General features: G+C 35.5%; 1 protein-coding gene across 2 annotated transcripts in view; it reads right to left on the bottom strand.

Annotated features, from left to right (window-relative positions):
* Positions 1–1,940: 1,940 nt before the first annotated feature.
* dennd4c (DENN/MADD domain containing 4C) overlaps positions 1,941–25,464 on the bottom strand; it is an 83,191-nt gene continuing 59,667 nt past the window's right edge. The window contains exons 16-34 of one of the 2 annotated variants that reach the window (XM_059536301.1): positions 23,249–23,381; positions 16,198–16,404; positions 15,459–15,587; positions 12,529–12,676; positions 11,449–11,598; positions 11,230–11,358; positions 10,691–10,840; positions 9,360–10,459; positions 8,530–8,725; positions 8,226–8,332; positions 7,958–8,133; positions 7,522–7,713; positions 6,526–6,694; positions 6,322–6,432; positions 5,934–6,071; positions 5,617–5,734; positions 5,274–5,427; positions 4,477–4,541; positions 1,941–4,071 (exon numbers count right to left, since the gene is read on the bottom strand). In XM_059536301.1, coding sequence (XP_059392284.1) covers positions 3,935–4,071; positions 4,477–4,541; positions 5,274–5,427; positions 5,617–5,734; positions 5,934–6,071; positions 6,322–6,432; positions 6,526–6,694; positions 7,522–7,713; positions 7,958–8,133; positions 8,226–8,332; positions 8,530–8,725; positions 9,360–10,459; positions 10,691–10,840; positions 11,230–11,358; positions 11,449–11,598; positions 12,529–12,676; positions 15,459–15,587; positions 16,198–16,404; positions 23,249–23,381 — 3,709 coding nt within the window. In that variant the 3' untranslated portion in view covers positions 1,941–3,934. The remainder of the gene's footprint in view (positions 4,072–4,476; positions 4,542–5,273; positions 5,428–5,616; positions 5,735–5,933; positions 6,072–6,321; positions 6,433–6,525; positions 6,695–7,521; positions 7,714–7,957; positions 8,134–8,225; positions 8,333–8,529; positions 8,726–9,359; positions 10,460–10,690; positions 10,841–11,229; positions 11,359–11,448; positions 11,599–12,528; positions 12,677–15,458; positions 15,588–16,197; positions 16,405–23,248; positions 23,382–25,464) is intronic. The other variant, XM_059536308.1, reaches the window with a different exon arrangement.

The following is a 25,464-nucleotide window of genomic DNA, read 5'->3' as shown; positions in this document are numbered from 1 at the left end:
ATATCTTAGTTGTGTACAGGTTTTGTTTCAGAAAGTTTAGAGTCTTTATTTTGTGTTGTAGTTTTCTTTTGTGATTTTTCTATTCATCTTTCAAAATAGTTTGTTTTCTGTGTATGCATTTTTATTTTGGTTGTAGTTTTGTCAACCTTTTTGTACTGATTCAGTTTGTTCTTTTTGTATTGTATGTGAGTTTGTATTGAGTTTTAGCTTATATTCACTTTCAGTGTTGGGAAAAGTTTCTTTTTTAAAAGAAATACATTACAATATTGAGTTATTTACTAAAAAAGTAATTAATTACATTACTTAGTTACTTTTTTATGGGAAGTAATGCGTTACATTACTTTTGCATTACTTTTGGTTAGTTTTTAAATATGAGCAGGCTTGATTGTTTTTAATATAATAAGTTGTATTTATAGCAAATGTAAAAGCCAGATGAATTATAAGAGCTGAATAAATCTCAGGATGAAGGAAAAGTAAATTCACGTCTGTACACTACAGAAGAGGGTTCAACACTCTTCAGAGGAAGAAGAAAAAACAGGCACAATTGTAAGTTTATCTAAAGTCATTTTTGCTTATTAGTATGGTTGAACTGGATCATCAAAGGTCAGCAGCAAAGAAACTGGTTAATAAAATGGGATCAGATACATTTCTGTTAACATATTATTACAGGTTTGCATCATATTCTGAATTTGCAGTTCTCTGATTTAATTCATTTTGATAAACTTTTTTTTTTTTGATGAATTAATGCACATTTAGTCTAGAACTACATTATGTTCACACAGTACACACAACGCCTCTGTGCTTCCAAATTCTCCTATTATGGGGACAGGATACTTGTCAGTCAATAAATGGGAAAAAGTATCTGGCATTACTTTTTTGAAAAAGTAAATATATTATATTTTTATATATCTGATTATTTAATTTGCATTAATGGAATGCATTACCCCCCAACACTGTTCTTTTTTTTAATTGGTTGGATTACTTTTGTTGTTACTCTGCCTGATTTAGTTTTTATTTTTTCGTGTCTCAATTTGAGCATCTTTTAGATTTTGTGGAATCTTGTATTGTTGATTTAGCCATCTTTAGTTTCTTTAGCTGTGATTCGATATTTTGAGTTAATGTGTATTGTTTAAGAATTGTGTAGGTTGTGATCTAGGACAATTTGTATTAATCTGTGTGTGTCTGTGCGTGCTTGAGTTGTTTTCTTTAGGAGCTGCTTGCCTTTATTGACCAGGGTTGATTACTTCCCCTTTAGATGGTGGTGCTGTTTCTTCATTATGCACTGGGGTCTTTATTTTGGTATGTGAGTGTGTTATGTAGATCAAGAGCCCCATTTGGAGAGTCTCCCCTGTAATTTAGGCCACAGTTCCATGACATTTTTAATGACTAATGATTGTGTAAGCCTTTCTGAGAGATTCTGTTTCTATTTTATTGATTTTATGCTACAGTACTTAAATAAAAGATATGTGTTTAATACCTGTCTCCACGTTTTGCTTGTCACGGGGTAGGATAATCCAATAGGGCCACCCCAGGCCTAAGCCACACCATAAAATAGTTTTAATACAACTGATTTATATTGAGTTAATTATAACACTTTAATTTTACAGAGAGCAAAGAACATTTACATTATCAAAGAACATTTTCATTCAGTCTAGCCAGAGTTCGGGCACTTTCAAAAAACTTCCATTATAATCACTGAAGCGGTTTACACTGTGAAATGAAAATCTCACTTGCATTCATCACAGCTGCACTTTGTGGTTTCTGATGGAAGATAATTCAGTCAGCGAGCAAGTGAAGAAAATACTGTGTTTCAGTGATGACACATCTGAATACCTCTGGTTGCCCATTGTATTCATGAGCTCAACAGAAACGTGTGTGATTGATTATAATGCAGCGCTGTACAAACGCGTTTGTCTCCGGCTCGGCGCCAGCCAGCGATCGCAGATTTGAATTGAATTTTATTTTGCAGCACTGAATGATCTAAGCACACTGGTATGACTGTATCAAAGCATTTTCATTCACACCAAGGCCATGTTTTAGCCTGTATATAAAATAAAACTTAATGCGGAATGAGGTTGCTGTTTATGGGTCAGATCCTCTCAGCATGAAGCAAATGAAAAATGTTTTGTCTTCAGATGAACAGATTAAATAAAATTATACAGTTCCAGGTGATTATAAATCTGTTTGGTGCATCAGAGCATTTCCTCTTTAATGTGACCATGCAATGCAACCATCCAAGACTAGTATATTTACCTACTAAAAACAACTCCTATATTATCATGATATACCAAAATGTATTTGTATTGTTCTCAGGAATAATAATAAAAAAAAAAAAAAAAGCAAAAAAAAAAACACTTCTGCTGTATATAGATATATATTTAAAGTACATTATGGGTTAAACCATTGATTTGTGTGCTCTGTTGTTTAGTAATCTGTAGGTTTTATCATTTTAGAGAACAGTGATGAAGCTGAAAAGAGTTACGCATCACATACAATAAAATGTTCTTGATAATGATACAACAATTTCAAATATACTTCATTTTGATTTGTTCTAGAAATGAAGAAATGTTTCTTTTATGCTGTCAAAAATACACAAATTCAATTAAATAAAAAGAATATAAATGGAAATGATAAATAAAATCAGACCAATTTCACTCTATCATGTTAATTTATTAGTAGTAAATTAATCGCATATTTTACAAATCCACAAGTCCTACCTTCACTTGATTACAAGGCACAAGAACTATTTTGATTTCTTCAATGATTCATTCGCTAACGGCAGTAACTGAAAGGTTTTTACATCCTTTGGATTCGCATGTACAATGGGACCGGAAAAAGATTTTAATAAAATGAATGGACACTAGTTTGCTATAACTAAAGTCATCTAGTAGATTAAAAAGCAAGTTTTAAAAAGATTTCCTGTTTGAGGTTCTATGGACGATTTCCTTTCTGTGTTAAAGAGTTGTTTCTGCATACATATAATGAGATTACAAATTATTTTGTAAGTGTATATATATATATATATATATATATATATATATATAAAACACTATAAATGCATTAATGAGTTATTTCACTTCATAAATCATCTCCTCCATTCCGGATGTATGTCACAATATTTCCCACAATACATCAAAATCCTACATTTAGGATAAAAGTAATCAATTTTTAAGACATAACAGTTTATCACTATACCATCACTTGTATTGATTCTAGCCTGTTTAAGACATTAGAGATGGTTTCTGGAATGTTCTGAAATTCATCTGATTGTCCTCTCTCACAGTAATCACTTTAAGGTGTGGTCTATCTAATGAACATGCTCATAACACACTCTCGCACACACACAAACCTCTCACCTTGCACTGTGACACTCAAAGCCCACATTAACCTTAAAGGGCTCTGTATTTAAGACTCCACAAATATCTAGCCAAAGATCACTCATGTTGAGAAAAGCAAATATCCCAATATAGAAAAATATATATATAAAAATACATGGCAACAATGGAGAATGATAAAGCAACCATTTCTAAAAGTGCACATCAAATAAGACCATTGTCACTGACACCTCTCCAGAACAAACTCTCCATATCCACAAAATCCTTCCACAGGTCAACTGAAAGAGTGAAAGAGAGCCAGAGTGAAAGCAAGTGTAGAAAGACATCTTACAGTGAATAGATTTTTTTCTTTCATTTACTTCCACTGCAGTTTGAAACGGGCTCACACACAAGAGGCAGCGTTCAACATCTGAAAACCACCAGTAAAATACAGTGTCTACCTGCTGTATGGTTGGTGCCATAACATTCTCAGGAATTTCAGAACAAAGAAGCCAGGTCGTTTTTATTTCGGTGGATGATAAAAAGTACCATTTCAGGTGACGGTGCAAATTAATTAAATGACTTGACAATTCTCTCCCTGATTTTTACTGTCACTGAGATCAGATGAACAGGGCTCCGAAGCACTTGAGGCACCACTGCATGCTGTTGCTGGGTGGTCTGTCAATGGGGGATAGGACTTTCAGCTGTTCTGTGCTGAGCTCATTGTATGCAAGCCGGTATTCACGATTAAAGGCCTCTGTGGACGAAAAACAAAGCAGAGACAGTTAAAAAGTAAATCTCACAAGGAAATCTTTGGGTCCTGTTTCACCCCAAAATCAAAAACATTAAATTGGATTGACCAGAAGCATTACTTGTATTTAAATGTATTTTCTAAAAATTATTTTTCATTTTCTTTTTCTTTCTTTATTACAATAATGAGAATGACATTTTGGCAATGTCATAAAAACTAATGACATCCCAATGAGAACAAACCTAATGGTCCTAAACATACACTTCATGTTACGTAGTTTTTTTTTTTTTTTTTTTTTTTTTATGCTCTTGACCTGTTTGGTGATATTCACCCTACAGGCATTTAATTACTAATGTAACAACAGGAATTGAAAGCCCTTATATGTAAAATTGGAAAATAGCATTCACTTACCAATATCAATATTCTCCCTTCCTAAGGCAACAAGTGACAGAAACAACATTTCCCTGTAGATACTCCTGGACATGAAGAGAAGAGAGCAATATTACAAAATGAATGCCACTGCTACAACCTCAATTATCCGATAATTAAATTTTTTTTTTAGCATGTTAATGAATATGACAAAGTTATTCCATTCTAATTAACACAACTTTTCCCGTACTACGAAGCCCTGCAGACAAAAAGACAATGTGTCCATTAGATAAGAAATCCCTGAGCACTTTTTATGATTTAACAGAAAAGATGGAACTAAAATTAAGGAAAGAATACAAATACAATACAAACACAAGCAGCTGGCTATCAAATAACATTTCCAGATGTGATTTTCTTCCTTGCTGTGATGTGAGCTCTTGCAATTTAATGGACATCAGTGTCTCTAAAACATATAATAAATCTATAAATGCAAATTCTAAAGCCACACTTTTAGGATAAACAAGTTATTTATCTTACCAAGTTTTGTAAGATAAGTTTTCTCATTGTTCACTTATCTTAAGATTTTCAGAGAAACTCATGCTGCTGAACCAGCTTATAGCAAACACTAAATCAGGCTTTTTGGTTAGGAAAGCAAGCAAGCTCTGTGGTTACAGATGCAACAGAGGCAAATTTGCATGTGCCATATAGTAAACAATGTGATTGCTTGTAAATTATCTAGAGCTTTATGCCTAAACTAGTTATATATATATATATATATATATATATATATATATATATATATATATATATATATATATACAAAATGTTGCATGTCCAACCTCTGGCGTTTAACTTCTGGGCGTTTCTTGATCTCTCTAAGGAGCATGTTGATGGGGCCGTAAACATCGTTCGTCTGAATGCTCCGTACAATGCTGTTCAGCAGAGTCCGAGTCTCCTGGTGGTCAGTGGGGGCTAGAGTGCCCTTTTTTTGCACTGCATGACAATGATACTCACATTCAGTGACATGAAGTAGTCTACTGGCAATCCATTCATGAGGTTTCTCTACATTATTTATTAAGTTTATAAAGATGTGCACATTCTCATTTATTGTTTCTTAAAACATTGCAATACTGAATAAAGAAATACATAAAAATAATTTCAAAGTGCTCCTGCTGTACTCACAGAAAGTCCTCCAAAGCTGATAGAGGGGCTCTGTGGGCTCCTGGTGTAAGTTGACATTGTCCCACAGCAGCTGCACATACACCAGCTTACTGTCCTGAGACAGAGATGTCTGTGGGAGCTACAGGAGAAAAACAGAGAGGGGATCATCATCATTCCAGTTCAGTTCAACCAGCATTTAGCAAACAAGTACCTTGCTAAAATACAATTTAAGGCACACAAATATGAGGCATATTTTCAAAAAGAAGTCAAAAACATTTAAAAGTCTCATTCTGAACTTGTTAGTAAGAGCATCAACAGTGTGAATAAATGTCAAGTACCTGCACTCCATTGTTGCAGTGTTCAGATGTGAGAATGAGTCCAGGCAGAACACTTGGCAGGTCTAAACGGCGAAAATACCACACCAGATTCCAGAAGATGATGGGGTGCTGACTGAGAAACTTATGAGTATAGATTACCTGAGAGATAATGAATATGGATGAATTCGAGGCCATACATACATAAAGCCAAAACCACCATACAAGGCAATAGTTGTTTGCCTTCTGCACATCTTAATGATACATACTTAACACAACTAGAGACCAACACAATTAAAGGATTCACAGGGTTATTTGCCTGAGACTCAAAACAGGAAAGGGCAACAGGGAAGTATTTGATGAATATCACCTATATCTATTGAAAGGTTGTAGTAAAGTCAAGCTTGAATACCTGATCCCCCTCATTCTCTAACAGTGATTCCAACTCTTTGCGAAGGACCAGTGGACCAAGATACGGCACAGAAACTGGTTTTGGGTTTGGCCGCTTTTGACTCAGGGTGTCCTGGAACATCAAAATACAGAATGAATCAATAGTGAGCAATAAGTATAATTCATAAAGCTCACAGAATATTAAAACGGGACATTTCTCACTCACCGCCACCTCTTGTAGGCTGTTGGGCAGGCTGATAGTGGAAATGCCATGATTGGGTCTGTGGGATGAGTCCAAACTCTGCAGCGGGCCTCCCACGCTGTTGCTCCGAGTTAAAGTGTTGCGTCTCTCCATTAGACCCAGGGGGTCCGAATGTGCTGGCTCTGGTACAAGGCTATAGTGCAAAGTCAGAAATCATAATGTGATCTGAGATTCATGACACAAACATAAGTTTTGCCCAAAACATTCGCATTTGATCTACTAATTTAAAAATATTTAAGTAATATAATAATAATAAATATTATATCACTTACATACAGATCTCAAAAATCAAGACTTCTGTATTTACGCATACATAGGGTTGCCACCTTCAGCGAGCCAAAATACCCACATTCTTTAAAGTATTTTCTTTTATGTTCAACAGAACAAAGACATTATAACTGGTTTAGAACAACTTTTGGGATTGTAAATTATGACTTAATTTTCATTTTTGGGAGAAATATCGCTTTAAGTCCGTGAGCAAATACTTCTCTGCAAACTGCATGTTCATCATTAGTTACTGGACAGACCCACTGATAACTTTCCCATTCAGCTGTACATCTGGAGAGTCTTGTGTTCAAAGGGCAGACGTGAGCTCCTTGATGTTTTAAACTGTGCAGGTTTAGCGCATATGGTGCACATGTGATAGGGCTTTAATGGCACCAGTTATAATCGACTCCATCGCTATGGAAACAAAGGCGCTAAGATAAGCTTCTTTAACTTCTTATGAAATTTATTTAATTATTATTGCTATTAGCATTACAAACGGTGCAAAATAATTATTTGTTGATTCAGCTTTTTGGCCTTTGTAAAATACGGGACAAATCGCGTTTGATTTGATTATGGACGCATAATTTTACATTTAAATATGGGACGATTCCATATTTTAAGGGAAGCGTGGCAACCCTATGCATAGACCACATAAAAGTTGTTTTGTTACATTTCAAGAATATGCTCACATACATCTTTGGGGTTCCAGTTTGAATGACAGGCATCTCAACAGGACCCTTGCTGTCTTCAGGAGATTCTGGGAAGTTCATGAGGCCTGGAGGGTCACTAGAACAACCCTCTTTCACTTCAGAAGAGCCGGAGGTGGCTGGATGTGTGCTGGAGCTGTTGATACTGTCTCCTGATGTGCTTGTCTTTAAGTAGAAGCTGTAAACCAAAAATACACAGCAGGAGTTTATTGTAATTATTACTCTCTATTAATCAAAACAGCATTTGTTTTTGTGGTGCAAAACACTGAACAAACACAGTTGAGTTTAATTTCCTAGTTGCATGGATAATGTGTTATTATAATATATGTATAGTATAATATTTATAAATATAAAAAAATGAATTTTTTAAAATATTTTTCTTCAACACAATAAAAGCAAGTAAAAGTGGTTTAGTAACTCACCCCGGTGTAGAGCGCAGGTCGCGGAACTCAACATGGAGTAGAGGGAGAAAAGTGATTTGACAGAAAGGACAAGTGCAGTTGAGATTGGAGTCATCAGCTGTCCAGCCAGCCATGATCTCCTCGTCATACACCAGAGCTTCACAAGACCGACATTGAGAACAGCTGGACATTAGAACCTGCCAAAAAGAAACATGAAGTTCTACTTTACTACTTAAATCTACTTAAAGTGATACTGTATTTAAGCATCAGTAGAGGGCAATGCTCTAACCTCTAAAGCACAATTCTGGTAAATGCTAGAGGTGCTGGCATGATGAGAGGAACTATGTTCAGACCTCTCTGAGTCTGCACCTCTCTTTGAGCGGCCTGGAGTCAAAGCTGTAAAGAATGCCAAAATTAAATAAAAACATTTTCAAACAAAAGAACATGGTTTACAGACTATTAACCTTGCACTAACAACACATTATCTTCAAATTAGAAACAAAATGACTGATGAAACAAATCTTTGTTGGCTTCATGCTGATACATGTGTTTTGGAGTGGATATTCAACATGACATGCATGAATGAGTCTTACGTGTTGACAGCTGTGCTCGGCTGGTATCGCTGCTTTCACTGCTGCTTCCCAGGCTGGTGTTGCTGTGTGTGAGCCCGTTTGAGGCCAGGCTGGGCATCAGGCCTCTGGGTAAAGTGTTCTCTGTTGCTCCTTCTGCAGACAACAACTGCTCTTCTAGCCTAGCAGGGAAACTGTCTTGGAGCTGTGAGCTTTCCTCCTGAATCACAGACATTCAAAATAAAGTCCAGACTAAACATTGTCCAAAGATTTACCATGAGGAAAAACTGGAAAGCTTAAGAGATTAGCTTCGGTACTAAACACACATGGGGAGTTTTGGTACTGATGATACTTCATGAGATGAACTAGTGGATATTTTTTAGTTTCTTAAACCAAATTGAGGTCTATAGGGACACTCAGGGGCAAGAGGATGCTAGGACACATGAAGATTAAATCAGGGTATAAATTTCCTTTTATTTTTAAAATTTTAATGGAAAATCCTGCATTGTAAGTGTTCCTCATGAAACACTTTAAAGTTAAAAATAAATAAATAAATGGAAATTCATTCACCCTTTAAAAGCTAATGCTCTCAACAAACTTTAGGTAGGTATTGGCGTATTTTATACTACGTTATATCCCCAGCTTTCATTCATAACAATGCACACACTTGGAACATATTTTTAACATAATCACCATCAAGGGTTTAACAAGAATATTAGTAAAGTGGAAGATTGTTACTAAATCTGTTTGTTGACTCAGAATTTGGTTTGTGTGCATCATGATCTCCCATCATGAAGATGGTCAAGAAAACCTATCTGGATTTCCTAATAACTTTATTTCTTACAGTCTCTCACCTCATCATCCGAGTAGGAGTAGGCTGAGGCCACTGCATCCCACATTTTGCTGGCCACATTGGCTGCTTGCTTCATGCCTGACTTGAGCATATCTACTTTAGGCCCTAACAGCAGAGAGTCCATCTTGATGCCTGATATGGAGTTGATGACGGATCCCAGTGAACTGCTCTGTGATGACTTTACAAGCGCAGTCAGCGATGATGACCTTTGACCTGCAGAGCCTGGTGTCTTGGGGGATTTGACTGCAAATGTCTTAGAGCGTGTGACAGCGGGGCTACGCTTCGGAGTCTCTATTAAACTAGCAGGTTTGACTGGACCGATCGGAAGGCTCGATCTTCTTTCCAAAGACTGCTTTATTTCAGGAGAGTCTGGACAGTTAACTGATGTGTGGTTTGATCCCTGCTGCAACTCCATGCTGGAAGATTTACTATTCAAGGGGCTCTGGAGGCTCATGTACATCTCAATCTCATCTGCAAGATTTCTTGACACCATAGGTGGAAAGGGCCGTGTGGACTCCTGGCTCTGAATGGAGGTTGCATCCTCAGTTTCTGATGCAAAGAGTGAAAGAGGATCTGCCCCCACCTCAACATCCTCCCTTTCCACAGTTTTAGAGGAGGAAGAACCACTGCTTATGCTTCGGCTAACAACTTCGCTCCCTTGGGGTGTGTCTACTGAATCTTTCTGCTCTCTAATTTTACCCACTTTCTCTTCCGCAGAACTGAAAGATTTGTGTTCCTTCTGCTTATCTTCATGTTCCTGCTGGAGGGCCGAACTCGTTGTAGACTCCATCTTACACTCTTTAAAGGGAGTGATGGTTGTAAATGGAGGAGGCGTCAGACTGCCGGAGAATGCAGATGCAAGGATTTTTGCATCTGCACCCATGTGATCAGCACTGAGCTCCAGACTGCCCTTCTTTTGTAGCATGCCAGCTTTGCTCTCTGCGCTGAAACTGCAGCTGCGCTCCACAAAGGCTTTTATCCTCTGTTGCTGTCCAGCCTGTAAAAGTTGTGAAACTGTGATTACAGAGTCATCTTCCACAGGCAGGGCCAGATCTTCACTCTTCTTACGGGGAATGAAGAGCTTAGCTGTACATACACCTGCTGGAGACATTTAAGACAACAAAAACAATGTTACTTACTTTATAAAGCTCTAAATAAATATTAGATTTTGCATGTCTAAAAGGAAACAAAACTAAACAAAACAACAACAAAATAACAATGTTAAAGTTCTAAGTAAGTTAAGGTTTCTGTTCTGTGAAAATAAAATGTAGGGAAAATAATTTGTACTTAGTCTTTTTGTTAATCAGAGTAAATTTTCAGTGACTGACTGACCAGTTTCTCCACTGTCTGCAGTGCTGTCAATGTGGACCGGGATCTCAGTAGACAGTTTAACAATGCTGGCTACAGAAGGTGCTATCTCAGCAGGGCTGGAGGGCTCCGTCACAGCTACAACACTGTCTACAGAACTAGCAACATCATCCCCTTTAAAGATACAAAAAGATGAAACTATCCTAAATAAATTATTTTGATAACAGTGTATAATAGACAATACAGGGCTGTAAAAAAAAATAAAACATTAATGTATGTGTCTGAAGATGTTTAAAGATTATATTATTGGTTTCATTCTGTTTCAGTGATTTAATTATCATAGAACCTCAACAAGAATAAAATATCACCCACAAAACAATGCAATTTGTAATTTGAGTGAAATGGCATTGAAGTAGTACTGTGGCAAAGACATTTTTGAAGTATCAAGTCTATAACATGTGGGACAATTGTTGTATTATTTAGTTATTGCAAATTTGTATTAACATCTATGCATTTCATCTGCATTTTAAAGCTACAATAAGTACAACAATCCAATACAGTACCACTTTGGATCTTGGTTGCTTTGCTACTGCTAGTGTGGTTGGTGAAGAGAGGTGGAGAGGTTATAGGTTCATCAGTAAGGTCCTGGGCCAGCTCGTTCTTAGATCCATAACCCTGATCAGACTGACCAGCTTATGAAATCATAAATACAAAACATGTTCAGTAAACAATATATAACAGAAACTTAAATAAAATTATATTTAATGTCACATCTACAGTACCTGTACTATAGTGACTGTCAATCGCGTCCTCAGCTATAAGGCTGTGAGGGAAAAGCATGTGTTCCTCTACAATAGGCTCATTTGAGCTGTCTATACTGCCACGACTCAGTCTGTCTCCATCAGCACCTGCTGCTGGACCCGCTGAAAGCTCTACAGAAAAACACAAACATTTTCACAAATTAATTTCATAATGGTAAGAACTGAAGATCAAACTAAATATCAGTACTTGTTTATGTTATTGAATATTTGCTATCACACATGTCTAAATAAAACTGGTCCTACATTTTTAATACCTGTTTTACATTTTTAATTTGAAAGTTGCATTTTCTAAATAATTAATGTAAATTTAAACCACTTGCTGGAGGTTATAATGTGCTCCAAGCCAGCATTTGCCAGGCTACAGGTGCTCAGGTCTGCCAAAACACCTACTGGCCTGTTGCTCAATTAAATGTTAATTGTAGTGCAGTTTTGTGAATTTTAGCCTGTATGTTCAATGTAGGCAAACTATTTGTTTTTCCATAGCAATTTTTTCAATTGCATGACATTTTCAATTTTCATGAAACTACATCATACAATTACTTGTTTTTTTATATATATAAATGCTTGGCGATGATACTTTTCTATTTAAGCATGACAATAACCTTTTGCACAAATCAGGTCTCCAAAACAAATATACCTATTTTACAGAGTTGAACCAAGCCCCGGCACGGGGACCACATCAAGATACTGTACACATACCCAGACTGTGATTGACCAAATTAAAATCTGCTTTGGTCTCATGAAAGAGTAGTTGCAGTGAAAGTGCATTGCAGTAGCTAGTAAAAGTGTTGGCATGCCATTTATGAACATTAGACCTAAAATTATAAAGTAATATCAGTCTAGTTACTTACCATTCCACTTTTTTACTTCCCATTCCCATTTGTAATGCATAATTTAATGTAAATGCATTCCCGTCTGACCAGAAGCGGGGATAAAGTGTCCAATCAAAAGCAGTCAACCACCAAACTGCATCCTGTATCTAAGGACCAATATGTATAAAACATTTCAAATGCATGAGCATAGGAAGGAAGCAACTCAAACCTGTGGTTATCAGAGAAGGTCCTCCTTTAAGTGCTGTTCTACGCAAAGCCTGCTTAAACTGCACCACTCCTCGCACCAGGTTCCGCATTTTGGTCCACATGAAGAGTCCGCTACGGTTACGACTTGGCCAAGGACTTTCAAGTACAGCCTGGACAAAGCACAGCCATTTACAGGTCAGCAGTAACCATGACAATATTTTTCATAATGATAACACACTGACATTTGTAATGGTCCTGAATTTGTAATTCAATGGATATGTCAGGTCATTATTATTTTAATAGTGCTTGGTAACAATGAGATTGTTTCAAAGCAGCTTCACAGTATTAAACATGAAAGTAACAGAATCAGTAGTTGTATTTTCATTACCCTTCAAATTGCGCAAATTGAAATTGCGAACAGTAATGGAAATGCGACAATTTCGTAAAAATGGCCATATATTGCAAAAACTTTATGCTCACATGAGATAGTTTTTCAGGCAATGCGAAAAAGGAATTAATCGCAAAACTGCAGTGGAAACTGCTTTTTGTATTTACAGGTCACATGTTGTATGTAAAAAGTAATTTGATCATCTTCAATATACTATAACCTCAAAGAAACCGCTCTCCAGTAGCCTATAAGGGGCTCTCTGTGCTGTTTCTCTAAAGATACATGCATATGCCTCCTTTGAATCAATATAACCTAAATCAGTTTCCATGACTTATCACGAGAGGCAAAATGTTACATTTTAGTCGCATAACATTTGTTAATGGAAACACTGTCATTTTTGCAATACTTTTTAATCGACATTTATAAAATATCGCCAAAGTTTTGTGCAAATCTGTAATTGAAACGCACTGTGATGCAAACATATAAATACAATAGAAAGACGAAAGCATAGGAAGACAATAGCATCATTATACATGTAAGTACAGTGCTGCGGTTCTGTTCAGTTCAATAAATGTGTAAATCTTATGAACAAATATCAGTTATGAACAAATTCAAACTATGTGTAAAGCAGAAGACAATAGTGACTGCTAAACTCTTGAGTGGAATAATCTCATCTGTCAGTAAAGAGCTTTGTTTTAAATACATCATTGAAGTTTGTGGTCTACAGGTCAATTAACAATAATAACAAAGTTATGGAATTTGAATTGCTCTCAAAACACGTATGAATTAATTTGACAAGGATCATGTCAAAATTGATAAGCGGCAATCTATCCGCAAGACTTTGGAGTATTCATACCAAACTTAATATGTATAATGACAAGCATGACCTGTGGATATGCTTATGACTTCTGAATAGTGGACTTTGGTCTCAATGATCAAAAATCATGAGACTCCTTAGATTAAGTGCAGCATTTGAATTGAATGGTGCATTTTTTTTAATGATCCAAAATAATGTCTCCCTTTTTGGGTGTCTGTCATTTTGAACTTGGTATTTTGTATTATCACAAAAGTCTGTATGTGTCATTGACACCATGCCTTTTCAAAAAATGCTAAAAGCTATTGATTTCTTTAGCCTATTGTCATGAGACTGATTTTAATAGATTGCCTGGCCTGGGTCATGTCGTTAACATCAATACCAAATGCAAGAGGCAATTAAGTGTCCAAGAACAACAGTGGCAAAAGTAGAAGCTAAGTATGGCAGGGAGCACCAGACCAACTGCAGTATCTAGTAATTTATACAATTTAAGTTGAAATGGCTGAAAATCATAAACACAACCACTAGTAATATGACTTAATGGTTTATCACATTTGACTAATAGTTGGCAGCTTGGCTGTAATGTGTTGTGGTCAGTGTGAGGTGATAATGACACACAGTTAAGGTCAAAAGTTCCCCATAGCAGAATCTACAAAATGTTAATTATTTTACCAAAATAAGATGGATCATACAAAAAAAGCATGCTATTGTTTATTTAATGCTGACCTGAATAATAGATTTCACATAAAATACATTTACATATAGTCCACAAGATAAAATAATAGTATAATTTATAGAAATGACCTGTTCAAAAAATTATTAATACTGTGTTGTTACCTGAATGATCAGCTTTTTTTTATTTTTTTGTGATCGTTTTTCCTGAGTCCTTTGTTTGTCTGAACAGTTCAACTGCCTGCTGTTCTTCAGAAAAATCCTTCAGGTCCCACAAATTCTTTAGCTTTTTTGTGTATTTGAACCCTTTCCAACAATGACTATGGTTTTGAGATGCATATTTTCACACTGAGGACAACTGAGGGACTCATATGCAACTACTATAGAAGTTTCAAGCACTCAATGATGCTCCAGAAGGAAAAACGATGCATTAAGAGCCAGGGTGTGAAAACTTGGAAGATCATTGTTGTCTTAACATAGACCACCATTTTGGTCTGTATACACTAAACCGTTGCTGAGATGCATGTTCATTCTGGCATGCTCTTTGCCATATTTGCTTGTGCCTTATTTGATTATGGTCTGACTAATAAACTTGAACTAAATAAACTTTACAGTTTAAAAGTTCTTAGCATAAACGTGAGTGCAGCTCTGAGCTATTGGTGGCACTAGTGGGTTTGAGTAAAAGACTTCAGTTTCACTGAGGGACTATCACTCTATCTGTCTGTCAGATTTCAACTATTTGAAAATCTGGAATACGAGGTTGCAAAAAAATTTTTTTTGATATATTTACTATAGGAAATTTGCAAAATATCTTCATGGAACATAGTCTTCATTTCCTAATTATTTTTTGGCAAAAAATAAAAATCAATAATTTTGACCCACACAATATATTGTTGGCTATTGCTACAAATATACCTGTGCTACTTTTGACTGGTTTTGTGCTCCAGGGTCACAAATAAGACCATGCTGCTTTGCAATATAAATATGTAAAGGAACAGTGGTCTTCACAGGTCTGAATTGCATTGCTGTGTTGTGCAGTGCTTTTGTGTATGTTATTGTGTAAGGGAGTGTTCATCACCTTGTTGTAGTATCCGTAAGTAATAGCATTTGGTACAACACCAGCCTTTTTCATCTCCATTAAGACACGCACGGCCATGACAGGCATCTCCCACAGACCACACAACTGCATCACCACACGGTAACACACCTGTTAAACACAACGGTTGTGCTGTAGGGTCACACCAAGGTCTACAGACAGTCATTTCTTACACACACAAGTACATGAATACATGAATGAATATACAAGTCACACAAGGCAATTTAAGTGTAATTTCCTGAAAGAAAAAGTGTATAGTTTCAGATCCCTATAATCCCATTTAAGCTTGGTATTAACAATGTGTCAAGATCTGAACACAAATAGACAGTGCTAAATGCATAAAATGCTAAATACATCCATTCTAAATAGAAAGTTTGAGATGTATTGTAATCTGATCACTCAAACCATCTTTATTGGTGGTCAGGGATGCATATGTGTTTAATTAATGAAACATTATAAACAAATTCAGACCATCTAAGGTTTAGGGCACTTGCATAAATAATCCTATATATATATTTATTTAGCTTACATTTGCTTAATTATAATTATATACAAATATTTTAGCTGCCTATATTTTATAGTGTTGCAGTCAAGTGAATTGCAACTAACAATCAATAAGAGATCTAAATCCCTGCAAGATATTTTCAATAATAATACATAAATAAATGCTGCAATAATAATAATAATAAAATACACTACAAAATTGATGTTATCTACACACCTCATCAAGCACCTCCACCTCAGAGCTCCTCATCTTGAGCAGAAGATTGAAGGCCTGCTGCATGGTGCGGGATTTGGATTGGGCAGTACGCATGCTGGCAGGAAGACAGATGAACCACAGACTGTAGCAGTGACTAAACAGACACTTTGCCCACTGGGGAGGATTGGAATAGAAACGCTTTGCCAGCTTGTAGGCCATTTTGATTTCCTGTGTGGAACAAAAAAGTACTGCTTCAGGTTCTGAGACCACAAAAGGGTATTGAAGGGTATTTTCTGTTAAACTGCTTTCAGGTGCAAGAAACAGTTTTGTCTATATTATTAAATCAAACCTATTTTGATTGAAACTCGACAGCTGCAGTTACCATCCACTTTCAGAACAGCCTGTACATACTATAAAGAAATTACCTTAGTGTTGCTGTCAGGACTCTGGTTTGATCTCTCGATGTGTTTTTTTTTTCATTTTGCTTTGTTTCTGTCTATTTCATGTGCTATTATCGCTCATCTTTGTTTCTTCTTATATCTTAATTTCTCCGCTATATTTATCCTTCTGTGACAGTGGTTACATTTTTACTCTGTGCTGCACAGTTCTATACGGTATTTTAGAGTTTTAAACCTTTATCAGGTGTAGTGTTTTTATATCATTGAATCATGTCACATAATCATGTTTACTTTACATCAAAACATTAAAAGTGGTAGCATGTTCAAAACATGGATTTATATGCTAAAATGTCTTTATTGTCACATTGTCACAAATTCCAATGCTAGAAATATACACTGAAAAAATGAGTTAATGCAGCATAGTTTTAAAACTTTTATTTGTAAAATGAATGGGGTCACAATAGTGACAAAGTAAATGTGTTTAGAAAACTAGGCCTGGCCTAAAACACAATTTTTTACATTTACAGTAATGACCTTTTTGATTATTTAATTTATTTTATAGCATAATAGACTCCTCTTTAAATGTATAAGAATCTAAAATACAGTGTATTGTTGTACAGAATAAAGTAAGCACACTTCAATCACTGCTGTCGCTGTAACAGAAGTTACATTAATTAACTGTTATAATGCTATATTATTATCGTTAGTAATGTTATCAGTTATTTATTTTATTTCATCTTCATTCACAAGTGAAAATGTCACAATTTCTGATTTTTTGTGCAACAGTGCCAATGGTTAGAGCTGAAGATACTTAATTTATATCATTTTACATGGGCCGGGGTTGGGCTTGCACTCCAGTTTGCGAGGTAAATGAGTGGTCATGTGATGCGTTTCGATTAGCGCGAGAAAGATGCGAAAATTTATGCTGAGTAGGTGAACAGAGAGGCTTGCCTCTGGCGATTACATTTTGGTCACACCAGCAACTAAAGCAAAGTCGGAGGTGTGAAAAAGTTTTGACCATGTTTACGATGAGAATAATGAGATCAGTGAGCGCAGGAACGCACTGAAGCCATCTACAGTGGATTCAATTTTCCTCTACAAAAACATGTAGACATAGCATAATCTTGGTGAGTAAAAGTTTTTCAAATTATAACTAAATATTAATTGAGTTTTAAATGCATAATGTAGACGGAGTATATAGGCTAATGTTGGCATTATTCTTTGATTAAATTTCAGCTGCTAGTGGCGAAGCAAATCCGGCAGAGCCTTTATCTTAATTTCGTTATTGCCAAATATCCATCTTTTTTTTGAATTTATCTTAATTTAACTGGTTAAGAAAGATTCGTTTTTATTAGAGCTTTGGCCTATTTATAGGCTAAATGAGACTGTGCCTATTAAGAGTGCTGAGATGTTACAGAGGACTTATTTTATTTTCTTTGTTCCAAAGTGGCCTTGTCTACATTAGTCATGAATAAATTATGTTAAAACATGTATAAATGACTCATTCTTGACAAAAGGCAAAAGAGCTGTGTGCGTGTGCACATTTGAATAATGTCGGGCTGTAAACGGGTTCGGGCTTTTAAAAAGCTTTCAATCAAAATGTACTTGTTGGGCTCGGGTCCTGTCGGGCCTAACTTTTAAGGCCCGATTACAGCTATACCAATGGTCCCCTTTGCGTGACCTGATGGTGATTTCAAGAATGAGTTTCACAAGTGATTGGATGGCATTTATATGCAGCTGTAATGGGCAAACTACCTACTGTAGTTAACATTTATTTATGTTTTTAAATGTAAGCTCTTTATTATAATTGCATATTTTTTAAAAAAATAAATAATGGCGAATTTGAAGTCCAGCAATAAAGAATGGGAATAAATAAAAAAAATATGTGACAGCCTAAAGCTTCTCATGAAATGTTCACAGATATCTAAAAACTTTATTTATATTACATAAATTGTAATAGCAATTGTATACAATTGTAAATTGTAATAGCACCTAAATTGAAAAGAGAATTCCATTAAATGCATATACATTTGTCTTATTTAATTATCTATCTATCTATCTATCTATCTATCTATCTATCTATCTATCTATCTATCTATCTATCTTTACAACTGCTGCTTCAGCAAATGTGTACAATACATTTGTCAATTTCTGTCACCGATGGAGTTTTAGTTCCTTGCTACTGTATCCTTTGGCTTGTATGGTTGAGGACGCTTGACTGATTGCACAGACACTGTTGGAAGAGAGCTGAACAGGATGATGACATCACTGAAACATCAATAAACTGAAATTAATTCTTTTCTTTTGGCAAATTTGACAAACTATTTTCTACAGTGGCCTAGAGAGCTCAACGCCCTGCAACTTCAGAAAACACATGCAAATAGAAAAAGCAAACTGTAAATTCTACTAAGTTCACAGAACTAAAAAAAAATTGTTTGTAACAGATTAGACAAAAACAGTGACATTTTAAAATGTTTTAAGTTTACATAAAATGTAAAATTACATTTCCAGTTGCCTTAAATTATCTCAATGTCATCTTATAAATTGATATTTTTCAACTTATAATTAGGGGGTAATTCACACAAATTTTTCACACTATTTTTCAACTCATATAATGTGGGAAATACACTCAAATTTAGTCTTATGCTGTCCATCCTCAACCTAACCACAGGCTCTACTCTTTACCACAACAGTAACATTACAAAACCAACATAACAGAAAACTTTGTAAATTCTAATATAACACAACATTTAAGTACTAACTTATGTCCCTCTATGTTAATCTTGTGTAAAAACACACAAAACACTTTTTTAACAAAAAATTATTTTCCTTGTGTTTGATGCAAAGCATGCTGGGAACTAGAAAACACAATCATTTTAAGTTCACTTACAACAACAAAATTTTGAGTTTACAGAAATTATTTGAATTAAGTTCAGTGAACTTTCATTATTATTTGAGTGCAATTAATTTAATTTGATTAATTTCACTGTTTGGTTTTACAGTGCACCAGCAAATCAAGAAAACATCTTAATCAGTTTGACAGCAGGTGTTGCAAATGCTCACAACGCAAATAAATAAAGGTTTTCTCAATTTGGAGGTGTTTTTTTTTATTTGCAGTGCATCTCTTTATTTGGTTGTGTTGTGAGAATTTGTAGTGCGTGTTGTCAAATTGATTAGGTTGTTTTCTTAAAGGGGTCATATTTTTCCTTTCTCTTTGGAAAGTTACAAGCTCTTGGTGCATAAAGAAGATCTGTAAAGTTGCAAAGACTAAAGTCTCAAATCAAAAGAGATATTCTTTATCAAAGTTAAGACTCTGCCACGCCCCCCTAAAACGGCTCATCCTAACACACCCCCACATGTCTATGTCACTATGTGGAAATATTTGTGTAATGCTGCCCAAATGTTGAAAAGCAAAGAAAGAAGGCATGGTTTCAGTAAACGCAGTTGAAGCAGACATGTCAGGGACATGCTGTGTGTATCTATTCAAAAGCAAAAGCACTTTATTTGGCCTTCCAAAAGTAGATGCATTTAGGAATCTTTAAGATTACGTACGTAACAGAACAGCAACGCATTTTATGGACAACCGTTTCATGAACCTAGGAGAAGACATAATTCTGTCTTTTCTACTACAATCTGGTGCTTCTGAATTTTGTTATAAGTTTAAGTATTGCTACTGCTACTGAATCTTCAAATGCGGAGTTTTGCGCACTGCACATTGGTGTGTGTGTGTCTGTGTGTGTGCGCGCATGTGTGTGTGTGTGTGAGAGAGAGAGAAAGAGAGATGGTCAAACAGTGGAGTCGGCTGTCTTAACCATCCGTGGCTTGTGTACTGCAAACACATACAAGCTTCATCACTGTGTCTGTCCTGCCACTCTGTGCATCATATGACCCCTTTAATTTAAGTGTTTTTTTTTTCTATTTGCATTGTGTTTCTTTATTTGGTTGTGTTTAGAGCATTTACAGCACAAAAAGTTGTTTTTTTAATTTGCAGGTGTTTCTTTCTGTTTGCAGTGCGTTTTGTTTTTTGGTTATGTTGTGAGCATTTGTAGCGCGTTTTCTCAAATTGATGAAGTTGTTTTCTTAATTTGCAGATGTTTTTTTTTTTTTCAGTGCGTTTTGTTATTTGTTTGTGTTGTGAGCATTTGTAGTGTGTGCATTGTCAAATTGATTAAGTTTTCTTTTTTTTTTAATTTGCAGTTGCTTTTTCTATTTCCAGCACATTGAGCTCTCTCGGCCGCAATAAATTTATTTAAGATGTATGTAACCAAACGGAATGTAAGCCAAACCAAAAAAATATTAAATAAATATTTAAATATTTAAGTTACACAACAAATTACTTTTTTTTAGCATTTCAGGTAGTTACATTGCTGATGTATTTTCAAGTGTTTTTTTTTTTTCTCTAATAAGTTTGCTTTTAGTAAGTTATTTGATGCTAAAAAAAACAGCATGTAGTGTCATGATTGTATATTTGCCATTGGGACTGTGGGAGTTTGAGTGGGACTTTGATAGGGCAGGACCTTTTTCACATTTCCCTCCCATAGAAAAACACTTTAGGGTTAGAAAAACCCTCGCATTTGCATTAGCATTTTTGTAATTCGATGCAAAGGTGATATAATACAAAGTTATGTTTTATAAATGTACATACTTAATAATAAAATAAAAATATCTAAACAAAAAAACTTTTGAGGATTTACATTGCTCAGGACTGTTGAATGTCAACACGGTCTTGTGAAAAGGGTCCATCAGTACTGCACAGTGACAGGCTCCAACTGATGTCATTAGCACAAGATGACTGCAGCCACAACTTCAATATTTTAGCTTCACTTTTCTATAGTAAAAGGAAGTAGATAAGCGTCATCCATCTTTTTATGGTCTATGCAGCATACAGCATATCTTACAAACTGAAATATTAACAGTATCTCCAAAGAGCACTCGACCACAGAAATAGCAACAGTTGTGTTTGGGAAAATGATTCATTAGTTTAAGATTAGATGATCTTTGTTTACCTTTTAACTTCTGCACGCAGAGCAGAGTCATTAAGAGCCTTCTTGACTCAGAGTGCTTGAGTAACTGATGTTATGACCATAGACTGTAAAAAAAACATGGACGTAGTGTCTGTGACGTCACCCATAGGTTTCCGAAGAGAGTTTTTGAAACCAAAAGTGGGCAGAGTGGGCCGTCGCCATCTTGGCAGCGCATCAACGTGCGTCACTCTGGGGTAATCAAAAATAGGCAAAAGGAGCTGGTTTCTGAAGCCACGCCCACCTAGCGCGATGGCGGTTACAGCAGCAGCTATCCACCGGTCACCAAGTGGCCACGCCCTTAATTTTGCAGAACATTAAGGCTTAATATAATTTAAAACAGATGAATAATAAAAAAATTCACCCTCTCACAGATGTCATGAAGGGTAAAATTAGCTATATAGCTATATATGAATTAAAAAAAAAACTGCTGACATGGAGACATTAATCTGGTGGCCAATTAATTTACTACTTACCCTACACACACCCAGTCTATAATTTGGGATCGGTTTAGTCTTTCTGAATGTCTCTTTTGCAATTAATTAGCAATTTATTTATGAATTATTAATTTCTTACCACAAACTTTTTAATGGTAGTGTATCAAAGTACTCTTTTTTATTTTATTTTACATTTCAGGTAGATACATTGCTGATGTATGTTCAAAGGTTGTTTTTTTTTGTAAGTTATTTGATGCTAAAAAAAACTGCATGTAGTGTCATGGTTTTGTATTTGCGATTGGGACTGCGGGAGTTTGGGCGGGACTTTGATACCACGGCCCCAGCTCATAATAGACCTTTTTAACATTTCACTCCCAGAGACACTGCATTAGAAATTTATTTATTTGTTACCCCAAACTCTTTATTGGTAGTGTATCAAAGTTTCCACAAAAATATGAACATTTAACATAGTGAATACTTCTTGAAGTGGTAAAAAAAAAAATGTTCCCCAAAACAGGTGTGACCATTATGGAGCGCTATAAACACATTTCTGTTTTATTCATATGAGAAGACAGAGGGCACGATCGTGCAGAAAATCTAAATATGTTTTAGAGAAGTAAAATAACTTATAAGGTTCCAGGAAATCACTGAAATGCATCCAGTTACCACTATTACATAGAAATACTTTGATTGATCGGGCCAGAACAAACTGAGACTGAAATCCAGAAGAACTATGGCAATGAGACACCTAGAAACCAAGACACTTCAAGAAACCTTCCTGCAAAGCTACCTGAAAAACAATGCGCAAGTGCACCTAGGACAAAAGCTTTTTTTAATGCATAATGTGGTCACACCAAATGTTAATTTAATTTAGTTAAGTTAATAGAAGTTAAATAATAAAATCTATTTATGGCATTATTTTTGACAGCATCCTTTACAGCATTTTACAGTAGCTTTGCAGGTTTCTTGAAGCATTTCGGAGACATTGCCACAGTTCTTCTGGATTTAGTCTGTCTCAGAGTTATTATGTCACACCTTTGCAATGAGTGTTGAATTCTATAGGTGTCAAGTTAAACACAACAGAACATCTTTTAAGACTCTTGTGTAAATGTAATGTGAATCTGTAATGCACGGTATAATCTGGACAAGTCTGGGAATGATAGCATACCAGAATTTCTAGTATGGCATACGATAACTCCTGTAAGAAATTCTTCACCTGTTTGGTTCTCTTGGCTAACAGGGCAGGGCTGCTGGACATACTGGCCCCTGCTGCTCTTGTGCTCAGTGCTGGTCTCAGCTCTTGTGGACGATCAAACAGCTCCAAACGTAAACTAGGGAAATTCTTATAACTGTGGAGAAACAGATGATTTATAATTAGAGGATTTAACTGAACAGAGATGACATAACTGAATCCAATGATGAACTGCCTTTAACTATCATTTTTGCATTATTGACACTGTTTTCCTAATGAATGTTGTTCAGTTGCTTTGACGCAATGTATTTTGTTTAAAGCGCTATATAAATAAAGGTGACTTTGACTTTAGAGGAGTACAGAATAAAATCAGAGTGCTAACATAAAACCTCCAAATTAGTCTGCGGTCAATCAAATGGTAAAGTCTAGTTAATACAGTACAAACAGAAAGACAATACAACAGACATTAGACCTGGGTCATTCCTTCTAAATATTATTTACTTGTCATGATTCTTATTTTTACAGATGTCTTTAACACACACACACACACACACATATATATATTACACATGGCAGTGGTAGACTATGGCAGTACCATTCTGTTTATATGAAAACATGGTGCTCAACTTCTGGTGTTTTTAATATGCTTAAAGATATGTAGAAAAAAAAGAGAGAGATAGAGGGGGGGTGGGGGAGGGGGGTGATTTCGGGAAAGGACCTCAAGCCAGAATTCGAACTCGGGATGCCCATATTTCAACAGTGCTTACATGTTGGTGCACTGCCGACATGGTTATTGCCGCTGACACAGCCCGTTTCTTACCATCACAAATATGTAACCAATCCTGTCAACTTGCTGGGATAGACTTTTCATATTATGTCCACTGGTCATAAGTTTACAAAGTGTTTTTACAGTGTTGAGCAATGTAGCCAATCACATTTCTGTTGTTTTTTGGAATGCAATCGCCAATTAAAGTGTTTAGACAGAATCCATTCACCGCTCAAAATGGCAGATTTTTGTTCAGTGCTGAGTTATACATGTATGTGAATAATCTCATTAAAACAAACATGTAGACGCAATGTAAATATGAGATTAATTGTGCAGTTTTGTAGAGCTTAGAGCTTCACTGATTACAACAGAACGTTGTAGCATTATGCTAAACTAAGATGAATGAGAGCCTTTTAGTGATTTCTAGGGGAGTACTCTTTGTGCACTTTATAGGCTATAATTTCATTCAGAATTTAAAAAAAAAAATTTCCTGGCACATTCACTCTCTAAAAATGGTTTGTTCAATATTGCCACTTGCCATTGTGCAGTGAAAATAGTGAAAGTGGAGCAGGTCCTGGCTGTCGTGATTAAGGATAATCAGGAATTAGCATATTCTTGGTTCCGCATATACTTAATGAGGTCTGTTTTTTATTTTTTATTTTTTTTTTGTATTTACACAGGAAAAAAGCATTTCAATATGTCATTTTGCTTATCAAAGATGAGTTATTAGCTTTATTAGTTATTAAGCATTATAACATGACAAATCTTTATTGACCTTTGCTCTCATACACAATAAATATATGAAAGCATTGTAAGAATATCAAAGGTAAAACTAAATAAATAGGTGCATTGTTGTGTGCATATAAGAGTTAAAGACACTGAATAGGACTATTTAGTCTATGTGCAAAGTATAGTTAAAAATTAAATTTTGTTTACACCATTTTTATATTACATAGATGATATGATGCGAGTAGTTTGGATGTTGTTGTATATATAGGTTTTGCTGGTTAATATGTTCAGGTGGTAAAAGGACTATGATATTTATAGGCATTTTGATTTACATTTTTGCTTTGCAAGCTTCCCATTTTACTGTTCAATTTAGGTATTTAAATTCTCTAGACATTTCAAAAATTCAAACCTGAAATATGAATGTCCTAGTGTTTTTCTCCTATAATAGCAACTCAACACAAAATAGCACATGAAAACAGCCTTGGACTACAGAATAGTCTTCATTACTGTAAGAAACTGAAAAAAGTAAAGTACATGGGGTATATATTTAGGGGAGGGTGGAACTGGATGAATGATAGATAAAGAAGCAGAGAATAGAGAGAGAGGTGCATTATAGTGCAAAAAGTCCTAGTGGTGAGCAAAGTGCTTGGCCAGTATCAAGGCTGGACTGTGAGAAACAGACAGATACTCAAATGAGCCAACAGAAGCATGGAAATAGATTATTCTACCCTTGTGCTAATGGATA

Source organism: Carassius carassius, chromosome 3 (assembly GCF_963082965.1).
Source record: "Carassius carassius chromosome 3, fCarCar2.1, whole genome shotgun sequence".
Taxonomy (NCBI): domain Eukaryota; kingdom Metazoa; phylum Chordata; class Actinopteri; order Cypriniformes; family Cyprinidae; genus Carassius; species Carassius carassius.
This window is presented reverse-complemented; position numbering and strand designations above follow the sequence as displayed.